This window comes from Dermacentor silvarum, chromosome 6 (genome assembly GCF_013339745.2).
Source record: "Dermacentor silvarum isolate Dsil-2018 chromosome 6, BIME_Dsil_1.4, whole genome shotgun sequence".
Classification (NCBI taxonomy): Eukaryota; Metazoa; Arthropoda; class Arachnida; order Ixodida; family Ixodidae; genus Dermacentor; species Dermacentor silvarum.
This window is the reverse complement of record NC_051159.1, coordinates 34,855,023-34,869,027: the sequence shown is the minus strand read 5'-3', so window position 1 is coordinate 34,869,027 and position 14,005 is coordinate 34,855,023. Positions and strand designations below refer to the sequence as shown.

At 42.2% G+C, this 14,005-nt stretch overlaps 2 protein-coding genes across 4 annotated transcripts in view; one reads left to right on the top strand and one right to left on the bottom strand.

Moving 5' to 3' along the window:
* Positions 1-321: 321 nt before the first annotated feature.
* LOC119455421 (testis-expressed protein 9) lies at positions 322-2,651 on the bottom strand. The gene is made up of 4 exons (XM_037716829.2): positions 2,362-2,651; positions 1,821-1,899; positions 1,560-1,676; positions 322-1,049 (listed from the first exon to the last, which is right to left on the bottom strand). Exons 2-4 carry the CDS (start codon positions 1,896-1,898, stop codon positions 960-962), a joined length of 285 nt encoding a protein of 94 aa, XP_037572757.1. The 5' UTR covers position 1,899; positions 2,362-2,651; the 3' UTR covers positions 322-959.
* Positions 2,652-2,998: 347 nt separating this feature from the next.
* Positions 2,999-14,005, top strand: part of LOC119455419 (uncharacterized) — a 42,588-nt gene continuing 31,581 nt past the window's right edge. For all 3 annotated transcript variants that reach the window (XM_049668759.1, XM_049668758.1, XM_037716826.2), the window contains exons 1-4: positions 2,999-3,409; positions 4,558-4,591; positions 12,270-12,361; positions 13,341-13,472. In XM_049668759.1, coding sequence (XP_049524716.1) covers positions 3,144-3,409; positions 4,558-4,591; positions 12,270-12,361; positions 13,341-13,472 — 524 coding nt within the window. In that variant the 5' untranslated portion in view covers positions 2,999-3,143. The remainder of the gene's footprint in view (positions 3,410-4,557; positions 4,592-12,269; positions 12,362-13,340; positions 13,473-14,005) is intronic.

The window sequence follows — 14,005 nt, the reverse complement described above, 5'->3', positions numbered from 1 at the left end:
TCTCACTGACAAAAGCTCTGTTCTCGCTATGAGTTAGTATTTTTCTTTAGTGTCCCTTTAAACCTTCTGTTCCCCTTTTTCCTTACCCCCCAGTGTAGGGTATCAAATTGGACACTTGTCTGATTGACCTCTCTACCTTTCCTCTCCTTGCTTTCTCTCAATGCTTGATTTTTATTTGATGTTCTTGTGACTGCACATAAGTTACCTTTTTTTTTATTAGCATGCATCGACCTGCGTATATTAATTGGGTCTGCCAAGCAACACTGAAAACACATGCAGATGCTGGACAAGTTTTTTGCAATTGTATTGCATAATTGTTGCAGATGAAACATATGCGTCCCTGCTTAGAATTTCAGCTTTGTGAAATAGATAAAACCGTGGATTATAGGAGTTCGAAAGTTTCCAGTAGTGTGCATGTTTTCTTTATCCTGGTGGATAAAATTCTCAATGCTAAAGTTAGAAGTAAGAACATTGGGCATAACTTTAAGGTGTGCGTCATCAGTAAACTTAAATGTAATCCATTCTGACCATGGTAATGTCTGTAAACATATTCAGAAACAATTCAGAATTTATGTGCTTGTCACAAAAAGTTTAACAGCTTTCAAGTGCACGAAAGTGCCTTTGTATCATCACATGATCAGTCTTCTGACTTGTGCTATCAAACTTCCTTCCAATGAGCTTTGTTTTCAAATCAGTAGCCCGTGCACTGATAAGTTGTCATGAGCCAAGGACATACAGCTTTTTCGCACTAGCATGTTCTGGCCTAATTCACAAGCAGGTAGTAGAAGAGGCTAAGAGCAGCATACATAAAAATATTGGCATGAAAGCAACACAGTGTTTTTGCTACCTATCTGCAATACTTGTAATCTACTGCAAATACATGTACTTGGTCCCTGGTCTGCATGCCTGTCGCACAGGTACACACGAATTTGCCTGTGTGCAGTGTAGTCCTATATGTTCTAGAGATTTTGGTCCTTCTTGTCCATCCCGAAAAGGTGTATCAGTTCGTCTTCTGTGAATTGGATGATCCTCGTAGACTCCAAGTGTATCTGGAAAAAGAAAGCGAGGGCATCGAAAATTAGCCACATGCTGCAACAGAGTTCGACACTGTAGTGTCGATTCCTTCAAACATGGCACCTAACTGCAGAAGCAGGTTGTCCACACGACGACACAACACAGTTGGTCAACACTGCTGTAGTTGGGCGACTTGGTTCAGCATTAAGAATGTGTAAGTGCGCTTAGCAGACGTGGACATTAGAAAGGACGAGGCAGATTCCTGATAGTATATACTTTCAGCTGGTTTATTTGTATGCACATACATGTGGCACTCAATCATATATTGTGCACTACACGTGTGGCATCCAAAAAGCAGTTTCTTTTTCATCACTCTTTTCGGATGCCGCATGAGTATGGTGCGCGTGCTTGTGCTTACATACTTGATTACAGGGTTTCAAATGAACCATTTGAAAGTAAGCACTACATGTATTGTATCGTCTATTAAATGTTAATCTTTAGAGCGAATTTACCCATTTGCAGCACAATATGCAAAGTTCTTGTACCTTCTGCTTCTTCAATATGTCGATCAACTTCATTTGTTTCTTGACGAGCGCCAGCAGATCGGCCTTCTGCTTTTCGAGTTGCTGGTTCTTCTCCAAAAGCTCAGCCATGGTCCTGTCCTGCGTGTAATTTACAGCTTCAGTACCTCGACATAGTCCGTGGCATAGACTGTACGAGTTGTACACGGTACATCCTGTCGGTCAGCCGTACTCGAGCACGTCGACCGTGACAAAAAGCCCGAAATACTGCGGCGTGTCATTTACCTCGCCACTGTGTTTCTGCGACGAGTAGTCCTTCGACGACTTCTCAATCTCCGGAAGCCTGTCGCTGGTGTCTCCCATACTGCGGCAGCGAGCCCCGGAAGATAAAAGGCCATTGAAACGTAAGAAACGGCGCAGCGCTTCATTTCCTAAGGATAACGCAAGAGAGATGCATGGATGCGCGCGACATTGCCGGGAAAATATGCCGACCCGTTCTGCAGAAAGCACAGGTGCCAGGCGGCGTCAAATAAAACGATTGATGCAACAGCAAGCGAAAGAAAAATGCTCGGCGAGCTTTATTTAGCGAACAGAAAAACAAATCGGCCGTGTGCATGCGTACATGTATAGGAGCTGTGCAGTTTTTTTAACAGCAGCTGGGCAGAATGGTGAGCCGATTGCACACGCTAGCAAAGTGGCTAGAGCCACAGCAGATCGGCTAACCGACCGAAAAGCCATGCTAATAAAGGGCGAACGCAATGTCTCCGCGATTGCTCATTCCCCACAACACCACAAAATTCCTAAGCGATTTGCAGCTAATACTGACATTCCAATGAGTGAAAAGATACGCTTGCAGAACAATACGAGCACGCCGATTGACCACCACGCTTCTCACCACCCACAAGCTAGCGAATGCTACCGTACGAATGCTGCGGACCAGCTGCGGACGCGGTGCGGCTGCGCCCTCTGGAATCTATGCAACACTAATAAAACTATTTTGTATGTGTGCGCGCGCGTGAGAATCGACTCTTTGTATTAAAGGTAACAAATCCTTTCTAAACACGACACGTAACTTCCGCAGTCTGTGTCGCCCCTTCATTTGGCATATGAATAGAAAAGCAATGCATAATTTTATTGAAGGCGCAGTACCAAGGTGAAAGGAGAAGCTTTAATTATTGTATTTTGCGACGACAGTCCGCGCTTGCTGCGCAGCCGCAGTACAATCGATTGTTTAATGCAAGCACACACACAAATGCCTGTAGCGAAATACAAAGACGAATGCAAAAAGCGAAAGTGGTCTAGTGCGCATGCGCGTTATCGACCGGCTTGCAAGAAAACCTGGTCTGAATATGATGCGACGAAAAATTCGTCAACTTAATGAGGCATCGTCATCGTACTGTAATAATGTTTTTCGCCATTATAATTGTTTAGGCATTTGGCCGAAAAATTTCTGCCCTGTACACGAAGGCGGAAACCTAGACGAGTAGGTTTGGTGACATCTTTTACGGCGTCCTCTAACAACTCGTCCAGCTGATTCCCGTGCCAAAATGGTAATCGTTTTAAATAAGTGTGTCCTCTGCTTTAAACTTGTGAATCTTAACTTAAATTATGGATCCTACGAAAACGAAGACGTTGAAGAAAGAAAAAGCGTCGGTCAAATCGGAAGTCGGCTGTTGTGTGAAAGACGAGCCCCCTGAAGTGGAAGCTGCGGACTGTGCTATTGACGTTAGTAGTCATTTGACTAACGGGATTGATTTTAAAGAAAATGTGCCAGGAACTGAGAACATGGGCATGTTTTCTGGATCGCTGGAAACCGAAGCAACGAAGCCGGTTAGGAACAACTGGATGAAGACCCACATCGAGCAATCAATCAGGTGATGGCAGCTTCTCGCGAGCATCCCGATGCTTAGATCGAAACCGTAAACAATGACATCTTATTTCTTGCAGCGTGGCATCGTAAGTCATAGGTGAATAACGGTGCGTTTGCATTTGCCGATATCGTAGGAGTCGTTCGCGCGTGCCTTTCACCTGGCGTCGTGAGCGATCTCGGCGCTATTGTGCGCTCAGCGCGAGCGTGCTTGGATGGCTTCGCCCGCGCCGCGATGCAAGCGCGGTTGTCGCAAAGTACTCACTACCTGCTACGCTGATAATTTAGCGGCTCGCAATTGGCGTCTCCGACCGTTAATTTGTGACAGCTGTTGCCGCTGACACATCAGCTTTCTCAGCCTTTGTTGATGCTTTGTTTGTGAACAGCACGGAAAGGGAGAAAAAAAAAGAAAAAAAAAAAGGAAACGAAGCTTCATTGTATATTTGTTTCGAAGACGGCGGTGTTAACCTGCACGAAAGCCGTTTCATTTCTTTCGATCTTTCGCTGCATCACAGCGTACCAGACGTGCATTTGTCGACACTTTCACGCAACTTATGCGAAGTTGCCAGCTTCCAACTGCCCGACATCGCGCGGCGTCCTGCGCTTGAAGCGCGCCGCGAGGTATATGTGGTTAATTACGGCAGCCCCAGCTCTCCTGTTCGCGCGGCTGTGTAAGTACCGCCCGCTGTCGGCAGGCCGTCCGCCGCGGCACGTTTGTTGGGAAAGTGCTTGTGTAGAGGCCACGGCGATCGAAATGTAGCATTCTTTTATTGACATTTTTTTTTTCTTCCCTACCGAAGCTTTGTCGACTGCTGTCATCGCGCGCGCGGCTTTACGTTGAGTCCCATATATGTCATGAAAAAAAAAAAAGAGTAAGGATCTCAATTCTTCATGAGAAAAGATCACATGCTCTTTCTCCTCTTTTCAGATCAGTCGTCTGTAAGTACAATGACTCAAGTTTGACCTATAAGTGCTTAACTTTGTGTTGAATGAACCATTAATTGTAATGGACTACACCTGGGACTTCCAAAGAAATGCTTGCTGTAGCAACTAATATTGAGAAGAGGGCGTTTCTTTCCTTTCTTGGTAGTTCATATGCATGTTACGGTGTCCAGCTTTATCTGTTTATTTATTTATTTACTTGCTCTTTTGCAGTGAGGAAGCAAGGAAAAAGATAGCGACTCTCATCGTAAGTTGAAGCAGATCTTTTTGCATTTTATCAGTGCTCGCAAACTGATGTCCTTTATGCTCTGAGGGATGTTTAAACATCGTGGTTGACTTTCATTAATTCGATTGCGATGAGCTATGTTCAACTGAAAAAAAAAAAAAGAACATATTCTGGGGGGAGCCATTGACACTTTTTTGGGGTTTGCCAACACAGTCAAGTTAACCAGCGTTGAATCAACAGAAGTCTTGTCTTGCGCCCTAATTAATATAGCGAGAGGCAACAGAGTTATTAACTATAGACTCATTGTGCATTTTGCATTTCCACAAAGTACATTTTGCTGTTACATCGGGGTTGTAACAGCTGTGAATTGAATATGTTGCAGAGACATTGTTCTAAGTGCATGGTATTGTAAAGAAACATAAATATGTCAATGAGTTCAAAAGCTAATTACTATATGAGGCCACTTTAAAGTAAACCTACTACTTTCTGATGTACACATACTAAGGCAATAAATAGACTGCCCCTGTAGTAGTGCTTCCATGGCATACATGCTCCTTCTACTTTCTTATCTGTGACAGTTTAACGAAGAGTCTCAGGGCTGTCAACTGAACACATATATTCATTTTTCTTGCCCTAAGTACTGTAGGACGGAACAGGGACGAAACGAACACTGGATTTGAAGCGGACACAAAGTGACACAGGGAAGCGCAGTGTTCGTTTCATCCCTATTGCGTCCTACAGTACTTAGCGCAAGAAAAATGAATGCACACCCGATTCGTAACTGTTTTTAACACATAGATAAACGTTTGCTTGAGTTACATTAATGTTTATGGCATCACATACTGCATTCGGGACACTGGGGACAAGCATTAAAAGCTGTCAGAAACGACACGTTGCACTCTAAATCAAGATTTTATTGTCTTTTTTGAGTGCAGACAAAGCAGCTTTTTCTTGTGTAGGCATATTGAGGTAGTATAAAATTAATGATGTAAGTAATGAAAAACTGTCTTTCAGCAAGGTTGTGCTCAAATAACGGTCACATATTTTGGAGAACTGTGCTTTGACACTGGATACCCTCTGTCCCTGTCTGCAGTTAATGGCTCTGCTTATTCAAAATAGGCGAAAGGGAGATCAGAAATAGCTAGTGTGCTCTGTCATCCTTTGTCTGGTGTGTCGTCTCATGGTTATTAATTATACCCAGTTGTACTCTGGCACATTGCAATATGAATAAGGGATTAGAGACAAAATTAAATTTTCTTTGGTGGCTAACATTTTTAGCTGCGGTGGATAAATCAGGAAATGTGCACTTATCACCAATAATATCATTAATTAACTCACTTCCTCCAGTAAATCTTAACCAGAGAAAATTGCCATTTTCAATAAAAAGAGGTGTTGCTGGAACTGACCATGACGCAAGCTTTGAATGATGACTGACTGAGGAGAAATTGTCACAATTAGTGTGTGTACTGTGTTTGTTGTGTGTCTTTGTCTGTGCCACCAAATGTTTGGCACCAACTGTTAAAGAACACAATTTACAAAAGTGAAACTAGTGCGGTGTTGTTAGGAGGCAGGTGACCGTCTAGTGCGCATGTAATAATTTTATTTACATGGTAGGATTTACGGAAGACTGAGAATGCAGGTGAGGATCCGAGAGTTGTAGTGTCAGAAAATTGAACGTTTTATTACATTAGCAGAAACTGTGTTTAACTGGTACGCGCGAAGCGACAAAAATGCTAGGAAAGGGACACAGACGACATGTGGACTCTTGTCGTCTGCATCCTTTCCTTGTGTTATTGTTGCTCAGTAGAGTGATTCAAGTTAACTTGCACAACAACTGTCTTAACTTTTCTAGCAGAAACTAATGTACACCAATACGTTGGTAACATTGAACAAGGAAGGACAGGGCCAGATCCGAACTCTCGATCACCCGATTCAAATGGGAAGGCCGCATAGATCATCATCATCATATATAACCCATGTGCTTAAAAATATGACGCATTTAAATAAATTGTAATGAAAGCAACGCAACCAAAACTCAGCAAGAAACACAATAAAAATATGTTACTGATCAAATACTATAGATATAACAGGAAACAAAAGAAAATGTGAAAAGAAAAAAAAAAGGTTTTTTTTTTTTTTTTGTACCCAACAAGCAGTTTCTTGCATAAATACTATTGTAGTCGTACAAAACCTTTTAACACATGCACTATCATATCTTTTCAAGATTGTGTTCTGTTGTGTAATTAGCAGATTTGTGTTAATAAAGTAGTTTTTATATTGGGAAATGGGGGTGCAAGGAAAAGTTATGGTTGTGTAACTTACAGAAAGCATCAGATGGTATAATTTTTAAGCATTTATTAAGGCTTTCTTTTCTTTCTTTTTTTTCATTCTCATAAGAAGTTACAACCTTCAGGGTGTAATTTTATTGTACAAGAGTAATTGCCATCAATCTTAGAGCGTATTTTCTGTACTGTACGTGTGCACTGTACATTTTCTGTCGGGAAACGCCAGGCACAACAGGTGTCTCATAGCAGGCACACAGTGTCAAAGAAAGGGACTGCACACAAGATGAATGGCGATTATTTTCATGTGTCAAAATTACAAAGAGTCTAAGCCACAAAAAGAACAAGTGTCTTCGTGTTTTTGTAGCTGCTGCTTGAATGTGCTGCTCATGGCAAAACCAGCTATTAGAGCGTTCTGTCAGTCCATAAACATATTGTAGTTTACAGGATACAGGGTTACTGCAAATTCTTGTATGAGCAACTGCATTCGTAGCACCATCTTGTGGTACCGAGTTTAACCATAGAAGACACACAACTGTTACTGCCGGGACCAACCATATCATACTTGGCTGCTTGCGTAAAGCACTGATGCAGTTAACGTGCGGTCCTTTAGTTAGCTTCCTTCAACGTGCTCATGCAACCCAAAAACGTTTCAAATGTGTTGTAGTTATACAAAGCGTCACAAGATGTCACTTCCACTGTTACTACTGCCAGTCACAGCCCTGGTAACTCAGTATTCCGTAAAAGATAATGCATTTAGAGACAAGCTAAAACACTCTCTATTGCCAATCGACTGTTTGCATGGTGGGCTGTGAGATACTTGATGTACCTGGCATTTCCTGATGGGAAACATACAGGCTGCAGGTAGTTAAGAAAATGTACTCAAAACTGGTGGCAAGTTCTTGCTGTGCATTGAGATCACACCTCCACTGCTACTAAGGACGCTTGTAGGGGCCACTTTTAATGAACTGAGTGGCAGCACTGGTTTAAGTGCGTACATTAATGTTCATGTGTGCATGTGTTTTCTTCCTCTGGAAAACCACCTTACGGGAACTCTAAAGAGAAAAAAGCTAAGTTGAGCTGTATTGATAAAATTACACGTCTACAATACCAGAAAAAGCCACTCTCGCCATGAGAGGAAGCATGGTGAGCCTGAAAGGACGCAAAAATAAAAGACATGTGGCGACGTTGCCTTGAAGTTCCCGGCCAGCTCACCGTGATGTCATGACAGCATCTGCTTGTTTATCTCCTAGTTTATCTGTCAAAATGGACTTCAGTGTATTCTAAACCAGGCAATGACAGCGCAGTGTGTGTGTGTCTTCTGTGCGTCCTGTCTTTTTTTTTTTTTTTGCGCTGTGCGTATAGTCATAGACCAAACTCAGCCACTTCTCCTAAATTTGACTGCACCAAAACAGCCCAAATACAGTACGAGAAAGTACTTTGAAATCCATTGCGTCTCACTGGCGTACCAGGGTTGAAATGTCAGTACGAAATTCAGGAAATGAAAATGTGGCCTTCATTTTCTTTTCTCGTAATCAGCCTCTTAATCCAAACTTACCAAAATAGAGTTTTGACGGACTACTTTATCAGTCTAAATTAATTGAGCATTTCTCCTTAGTTTATCTTTAAAACTCTTGTGATAAGGTGGTAGTAGGAGAGCAAGCATAAGTGATTGAGAGGATAAGATTACAGTCGAGGCAAGCTTTAGGGGAGACACCTGCACCCAAATTCACCGTCTTCCTTCCCCCAGCTTTTAAAGAAATCAAAGTACTTAGTTGGGGAAACTCACAGTGGAAAAGGAATTGAAGCCATCGAAACAGTACTTTGGTGCAACTGGCAGGTTGGCAGCAGGTAAAGGCCCTCTGCAAGCAAGGCCGCAACAGTGTAACAATTTAATTCCAGTGCTATTTCTTTTTGCGCTTCCTCGGTGGTCTCAGTGGAGCTCCGCCCACATTGTCACCGGGATCAGCCAGTTGTGCATGGCGGGGGATGAGAAAGGAACAGAACCAGGCGAAAGGATTCCTTACCTTATATACCAGACCAAATTTTACTTTTGCTAAATTGTTCGTAAGTGCATACTGCCGAAGCAACCTTGGCAAAGGTGCAGCACGCTTGTAATAGTTTAATTTCTTTTATTAACAGCCTTTAATGACACCTTAGCAGACAATGTGGGCACCTGGTGGTTAACGAACATACTGCGTAGATTCCAGAACACAGCCTCTGAGATTTCAAACGTGCCGCAGGCGTTGCTTTATATGGGAGGTCATGTCCAGACTAGTTATCAACTTTCCAAGTTCAGGTGTCATTTCCATTAAGTGGTAATGGCACTGTTCCCCCTTCCCCCAATGTCAAAAATATATATTTTTGTGAGTCATTTATGATGCACGCACTCACATTTCAAATGTAAAATTTGGTACTGAGGCTGCTGTATGTCTATATTATGTGCAATTATGTGAAATTTTTACAAAAAATAGCAAATAATGCCTTTCTCTTATAACACAGACGTTAAGAAAGGCTGTTTAAGCAACCCTTCCGGCACACTTTGTGTCATAAAACACAAGCTGTTCTTCGAAAGTCACAAAATAATTACATTGCAGTCAATGTAATTGAATTCTACGCTTCCCCCAATGTAATTGAATTGTACGCTACCAGAATTCCTCATATCATATGTGCTTTTCTGGTGTTTGCAGCATATCTGTTCTAATTGCTGACATTTGAAAATGAGAAAATGCGTGTTTACCATATCTATTTCGATCTCTTGTTGAAACTTTCCTTATTGGTTTTTTAATGGATTAGCAGAAATGTTTGCTCAGTATTGGCAGATTTTGAATGTTGTCTTGCTGAAATCATCACAAGAATAAATAGGCAGCACTAATCCTGAATAATTAAAATGTAATTAATCGTTGATAATTAGCAAATGAGAAAGCAACTCTGGAACCTGCCTACAGAGTACAGGCTCGAGTAACATTATCTTTGTCTTATAATAATTTTATTCTTCATGTCTGGCTTCTCTTGCTGCACTATCAGTCGAGTAGGCTTGTTTTAAGCAGCTGCTGTCAAAGTAGGGCGCTCTCAGAGCCCCACATTAGTTGTGTGACTGTCAGGTCTTGTGATGAACTTACATAGAAAGGTCGTCATCATCTTGTGTTACGTTTGCATTCTGAAGAGAATCAGGAACAGAAAAATCGTCCTTTTGCTGCTCTTTACAAACTTGATATTCCCCTTTGTTAAACGCCCATGCAAACAGATTCTATGGTGTTCTGCAGCTGAGTACAAAGTCATCGGTTTGATTCCCAGCCGTGGCGGAGGATCGCATTCCAAGGGAGAAGAAATGCATGAACACTTGTGTACTTGGATGTATGTGCATTGCACGCATTGCCAGAGTGCATTGCACGCTAGCTTGGCTGGCTGGCAGCATGCTGACCTACAGTTTTGGGGCACTGAATTGATTGTGCTGAATTTGTGCCTTCGCCTAGCGGAAAGAGTGCCCGCTCGATGTGCACTTGTGCGCATGCACTGCAGCAACAGCTTATCACCGTGCTGCTGCGGGCCACGTTTAACGTGCCAAACTATACAGGGGCAAATGGCCAGCATTGCCGGCGTGACATATCGGACTTCACCAGCCACTGTCTGGCACGTTGAAAATGCAAGACTATAAATTCCCCCTGAGGGATTCAGTAACAGCAACTTGCTGCTGCATCAAAAGACAGCTGTCGACGCTGAAGAGAGGAAATGCAAGTGCGACAAGGGTGCACACATTCGATGAGCCAATAAGAGTACTGACGGTATGTTAAGCTCACACCAGTCACGCCAACATTACGGACGTCGGACAGTGTTTGGGGGCCCTAGCAGAAGGGAATCGCCCAACAGAGATGCATGGCTGCCGAGACTTCTGAAGAATACAGCAGGCATGTCCTGCTGTATGATACAATTAAGATGCAAATTAAGTTAATAATAACCATGAAAAAAGGCAAAATAGAGACATATATCAACATTTAAGCATCATCGAATCACTTGAACAACCATGTACATCGACCTTGTCTTCCTTTAGCATCGACACTTGGTTGACACTTTCCTTCCCCCCCCCCCCCCCCCCGCCGCAACAATGATGAACAGCAACACAGTCCCACTGCAGCGAAATCAACATAATTTTGTCTGTAATCGCCACAGATGACATGTACAGTGTGAACCACCATTAAAGGGAATGCCAAGTTATTAATTTGGGCCTGATTGAAGCTCAGTTTTAACACAAAAGCCTCGGCTATAATTTTTTTTTTTTTTTTCAATGCAGGGGCGGTATTCTCCAGCGATCACTTTTGGAGATAGTTTCACTTAAGAGACTTGGCACCAGACATGTCTGCGTATACAGCTGACAGCATTTCTGGTGCAGTGCCAAGCTTGCTATCTTCCCATAGGGCCAAGAGTACTGGCGGTCACACACACGTCCAATGCATGTTCTTGCAAAATCTCACGAAAATTTGAAACTATCTACAAAAGGGATCACCCAAGATACCGTATGCCCCAGGTCTACCTTACGCATCACATCAAGCGCATTTTTTTTTTCTATGAAATTGACAGTTTGTTTAAGTTGCTGTACTCAGCATTAATGCACCACACCTGTATGTGAAATTTAAGCGTGAACAAGCCAGTAAGTTTAGTTGGGAGCATACCTGCTAACACTTATGAATTTATCGTAAAACAATAAATTTTTGGGGCATGTTTATGCTTTTCTAAGGGCACCAATAGTTTCACGACTTTTGACTTGCAAATACAGAGTTCAGGACAAAACTGGTTCAAAAGAAGACAAGTACACTCACCTACCGGTTTTTCAGACTCGCTCTATTTTTTTTTTTTTTTTGTTTTGTTTACTCACACCACCAACACCTGCTCCACAGAAACATTGTGTAACAGCAACCATATTTTCGACCACCTCCACATAAATACCGCATAAATGAGCCGTATAAATATTTTTATTTGTATTTAGAAGAGCCAGGCTGAAGTACACGCTTCATTAATGACGTGTCTTGGCGGTGGCAATATGGTGTATCGTTACATTAATTCAATGCTAATTGCATTGATTTCAGCAGTCATCCAGAGATGGTTTCTGCCGGCATTTTCTTGAATAATTAGTCATCAGCTCAAACAATAAAGCGATTTTTAGTGTTTTCTCCTTAATTTTAATATTCTTTTGCTTCAACTGTAATGTATTTCAAATTTTAAGGTTGGCAGGTCTGTAGAAGATTTATGTATACCTAGTATTCTCATTTAGACATTATTCTGTGTGGTTTGAGGGCATTGGACACTGTAGCCATATGTGGTCATGTAATATACATGGTGCAATGTAATCATGTGTCTTGTGCTCAGATAATCCCTAGCATGATGAAATGATTACCTCTCTCCTTTTTCTGTGTCCACAGGAGGATGTCGGTCAGCTTACGGACATTGAGAAGCTATTTCTTTACCTCCAGCTTCCTACTGGGACTCCCATCGATGCAGACCCTCTTAAGCAGTAAGTTCTTGGTTGGCCAATTAGAGTTGCCATAGTTTACGAGTGACAGATGTACCTAGCTTAAGACAAAATTTAACCCATTAAAGGGCAGTGGACGAGAAGAAATAGACTGGACAAAACTTCAAATTCCGTTTTTTGATCACCCTGTGCAAGCTGAACACATCACCAGTTGAACTTAGTGCTCTGTCCTGTCTGGCTCTTCTCACCCATTGTTCTTTATTTCTGTTGTGCTTCAGCCTTCAAAAATGCACCAAATAGCCTAATTGTCTTTATTTACTATGGAACCCATCTTCTGAAGGGCTTGTGGTGTTGCTTGAAAAAAAGATCCATGGCCCTGTCGTTCTTTCTGTGTTTTTTTTTTTTTTTTTGTCTCAAGCTCCTCTAACTGCTTGTATTTGTATCCAGCCCCCATTTTGTGCTGTTTTTGAGATATGTTCCTTCACTAACTAGTCCAACTTTAAACTGTAACAGTTGCTTAAACTTAGTTACTAAATGAGCTTAATTAATAACTTATATACTTGTTCATCATGTAAGTATCTATTCTTAATACAGGTTTTACATTATTTTTGAGTGGGAATAAAGTTTTCTGGGATGGCCAAGCTTTGAACTCAAAGTCTACCATGACCTACCATGTCACAATCTTTCAACAAGAAATGTGCAGTGGGGCTGTGAACGGCTTTGGGGCCTACAACAACACCAGAACCAAAATCGAAACTGCCTTTATGTTTATGACAATGCAGCAGAAGACAAAAGAGAAGTGCAAAAAAAATGTCAGGAATTATAAAAAGTAAGTCTGGTTTATTGATTGTTATTCAGTAGAAAAAAAAAAGCTAAAGTAGAGACATTTGGCCATCCTGACAGGGTCATGTCAGGACTGGGGACACTTACTCAAAAATTGGAACTGTCCCGTTGAAGATTCGGGATGGTTAACAACCCTAAGTGAGAGTGATGTCACGCGGCAACATTGCACGCTGTGCAGGAAAAGTTCGGGCAATCCGCTGGGCAAGAAGGCAGATGCGGAGGTGGCACAGACTTACACCTGGATTCAGAGCCATCTCGAGGAAGACCCCGAGACATCGCTGCCAAAGCAGGAGGTCTACGAGGAGTACAGGTGAGCACAAGGTCACTGGGTGGATTCTTGACCCCGTTGGTCGCCATTCTGACAGGTGGACAATACAAAAGCGCTTGCTTAAGAGCATTGGGTGCACGTTGGAGAACTCCAGATGGCCAAAATGAATCTCAGGCCCCTTCCTCGTTTTGCTGCAGTTTCTCTTGTAGCATTGCTTTTGTTTAACGGTAGTCAAACAAGGAATGTCACTGGAGCCAACATTTGAACATGGGGACCTGTCTTCTTCAGGGCAGGAATGTAGACAAGTCCCCTTGTCAAAACGTTTGCTCCAGCAACATTCCTTGTCTGGCCACTGTTATTCACTTTAGACCTCCATCTTCCTGTGAACTGCTGTCTTGTTTGGACTGCATTAGTTTCGGATATTAAACCTAATTAACCATGAATAAATGAGTCCGGCTCACAAGAACAAAACAACATGCTTGATGTTCGTGTTCTGAATTTTCCGTTAACGTGCTCAATGTTTTTTTTTTAATGTGTTCTATCCGTAACCTTGTATTTTTTCTTAATAAGGATGC

Bases quoted from the DNA above. Each gene is read 5' to 3' on its own strand.
- LOC119455421 (XM_037716829.2), bottom strand. From the start codon at position 1,898: ATGGGAGACACCAGCGACAGGCTTCCGGAGATTGAGAAGTCGTCGAAG. The intron at 1,677-1,820 runs GTAAATGACACG...AATTACACGCAG, and splicing joins CGCAGAAACACAGTGGCGAG to GACAGGACCATGGCTGAGCT. The intron at 1,050-1,559 runs GTACAAGAACTT...TTCTTTTTCCAG, and splicing joins ACATATTGAAGAAGCAGAAG to ATACACTTGGAGTCTACGAG.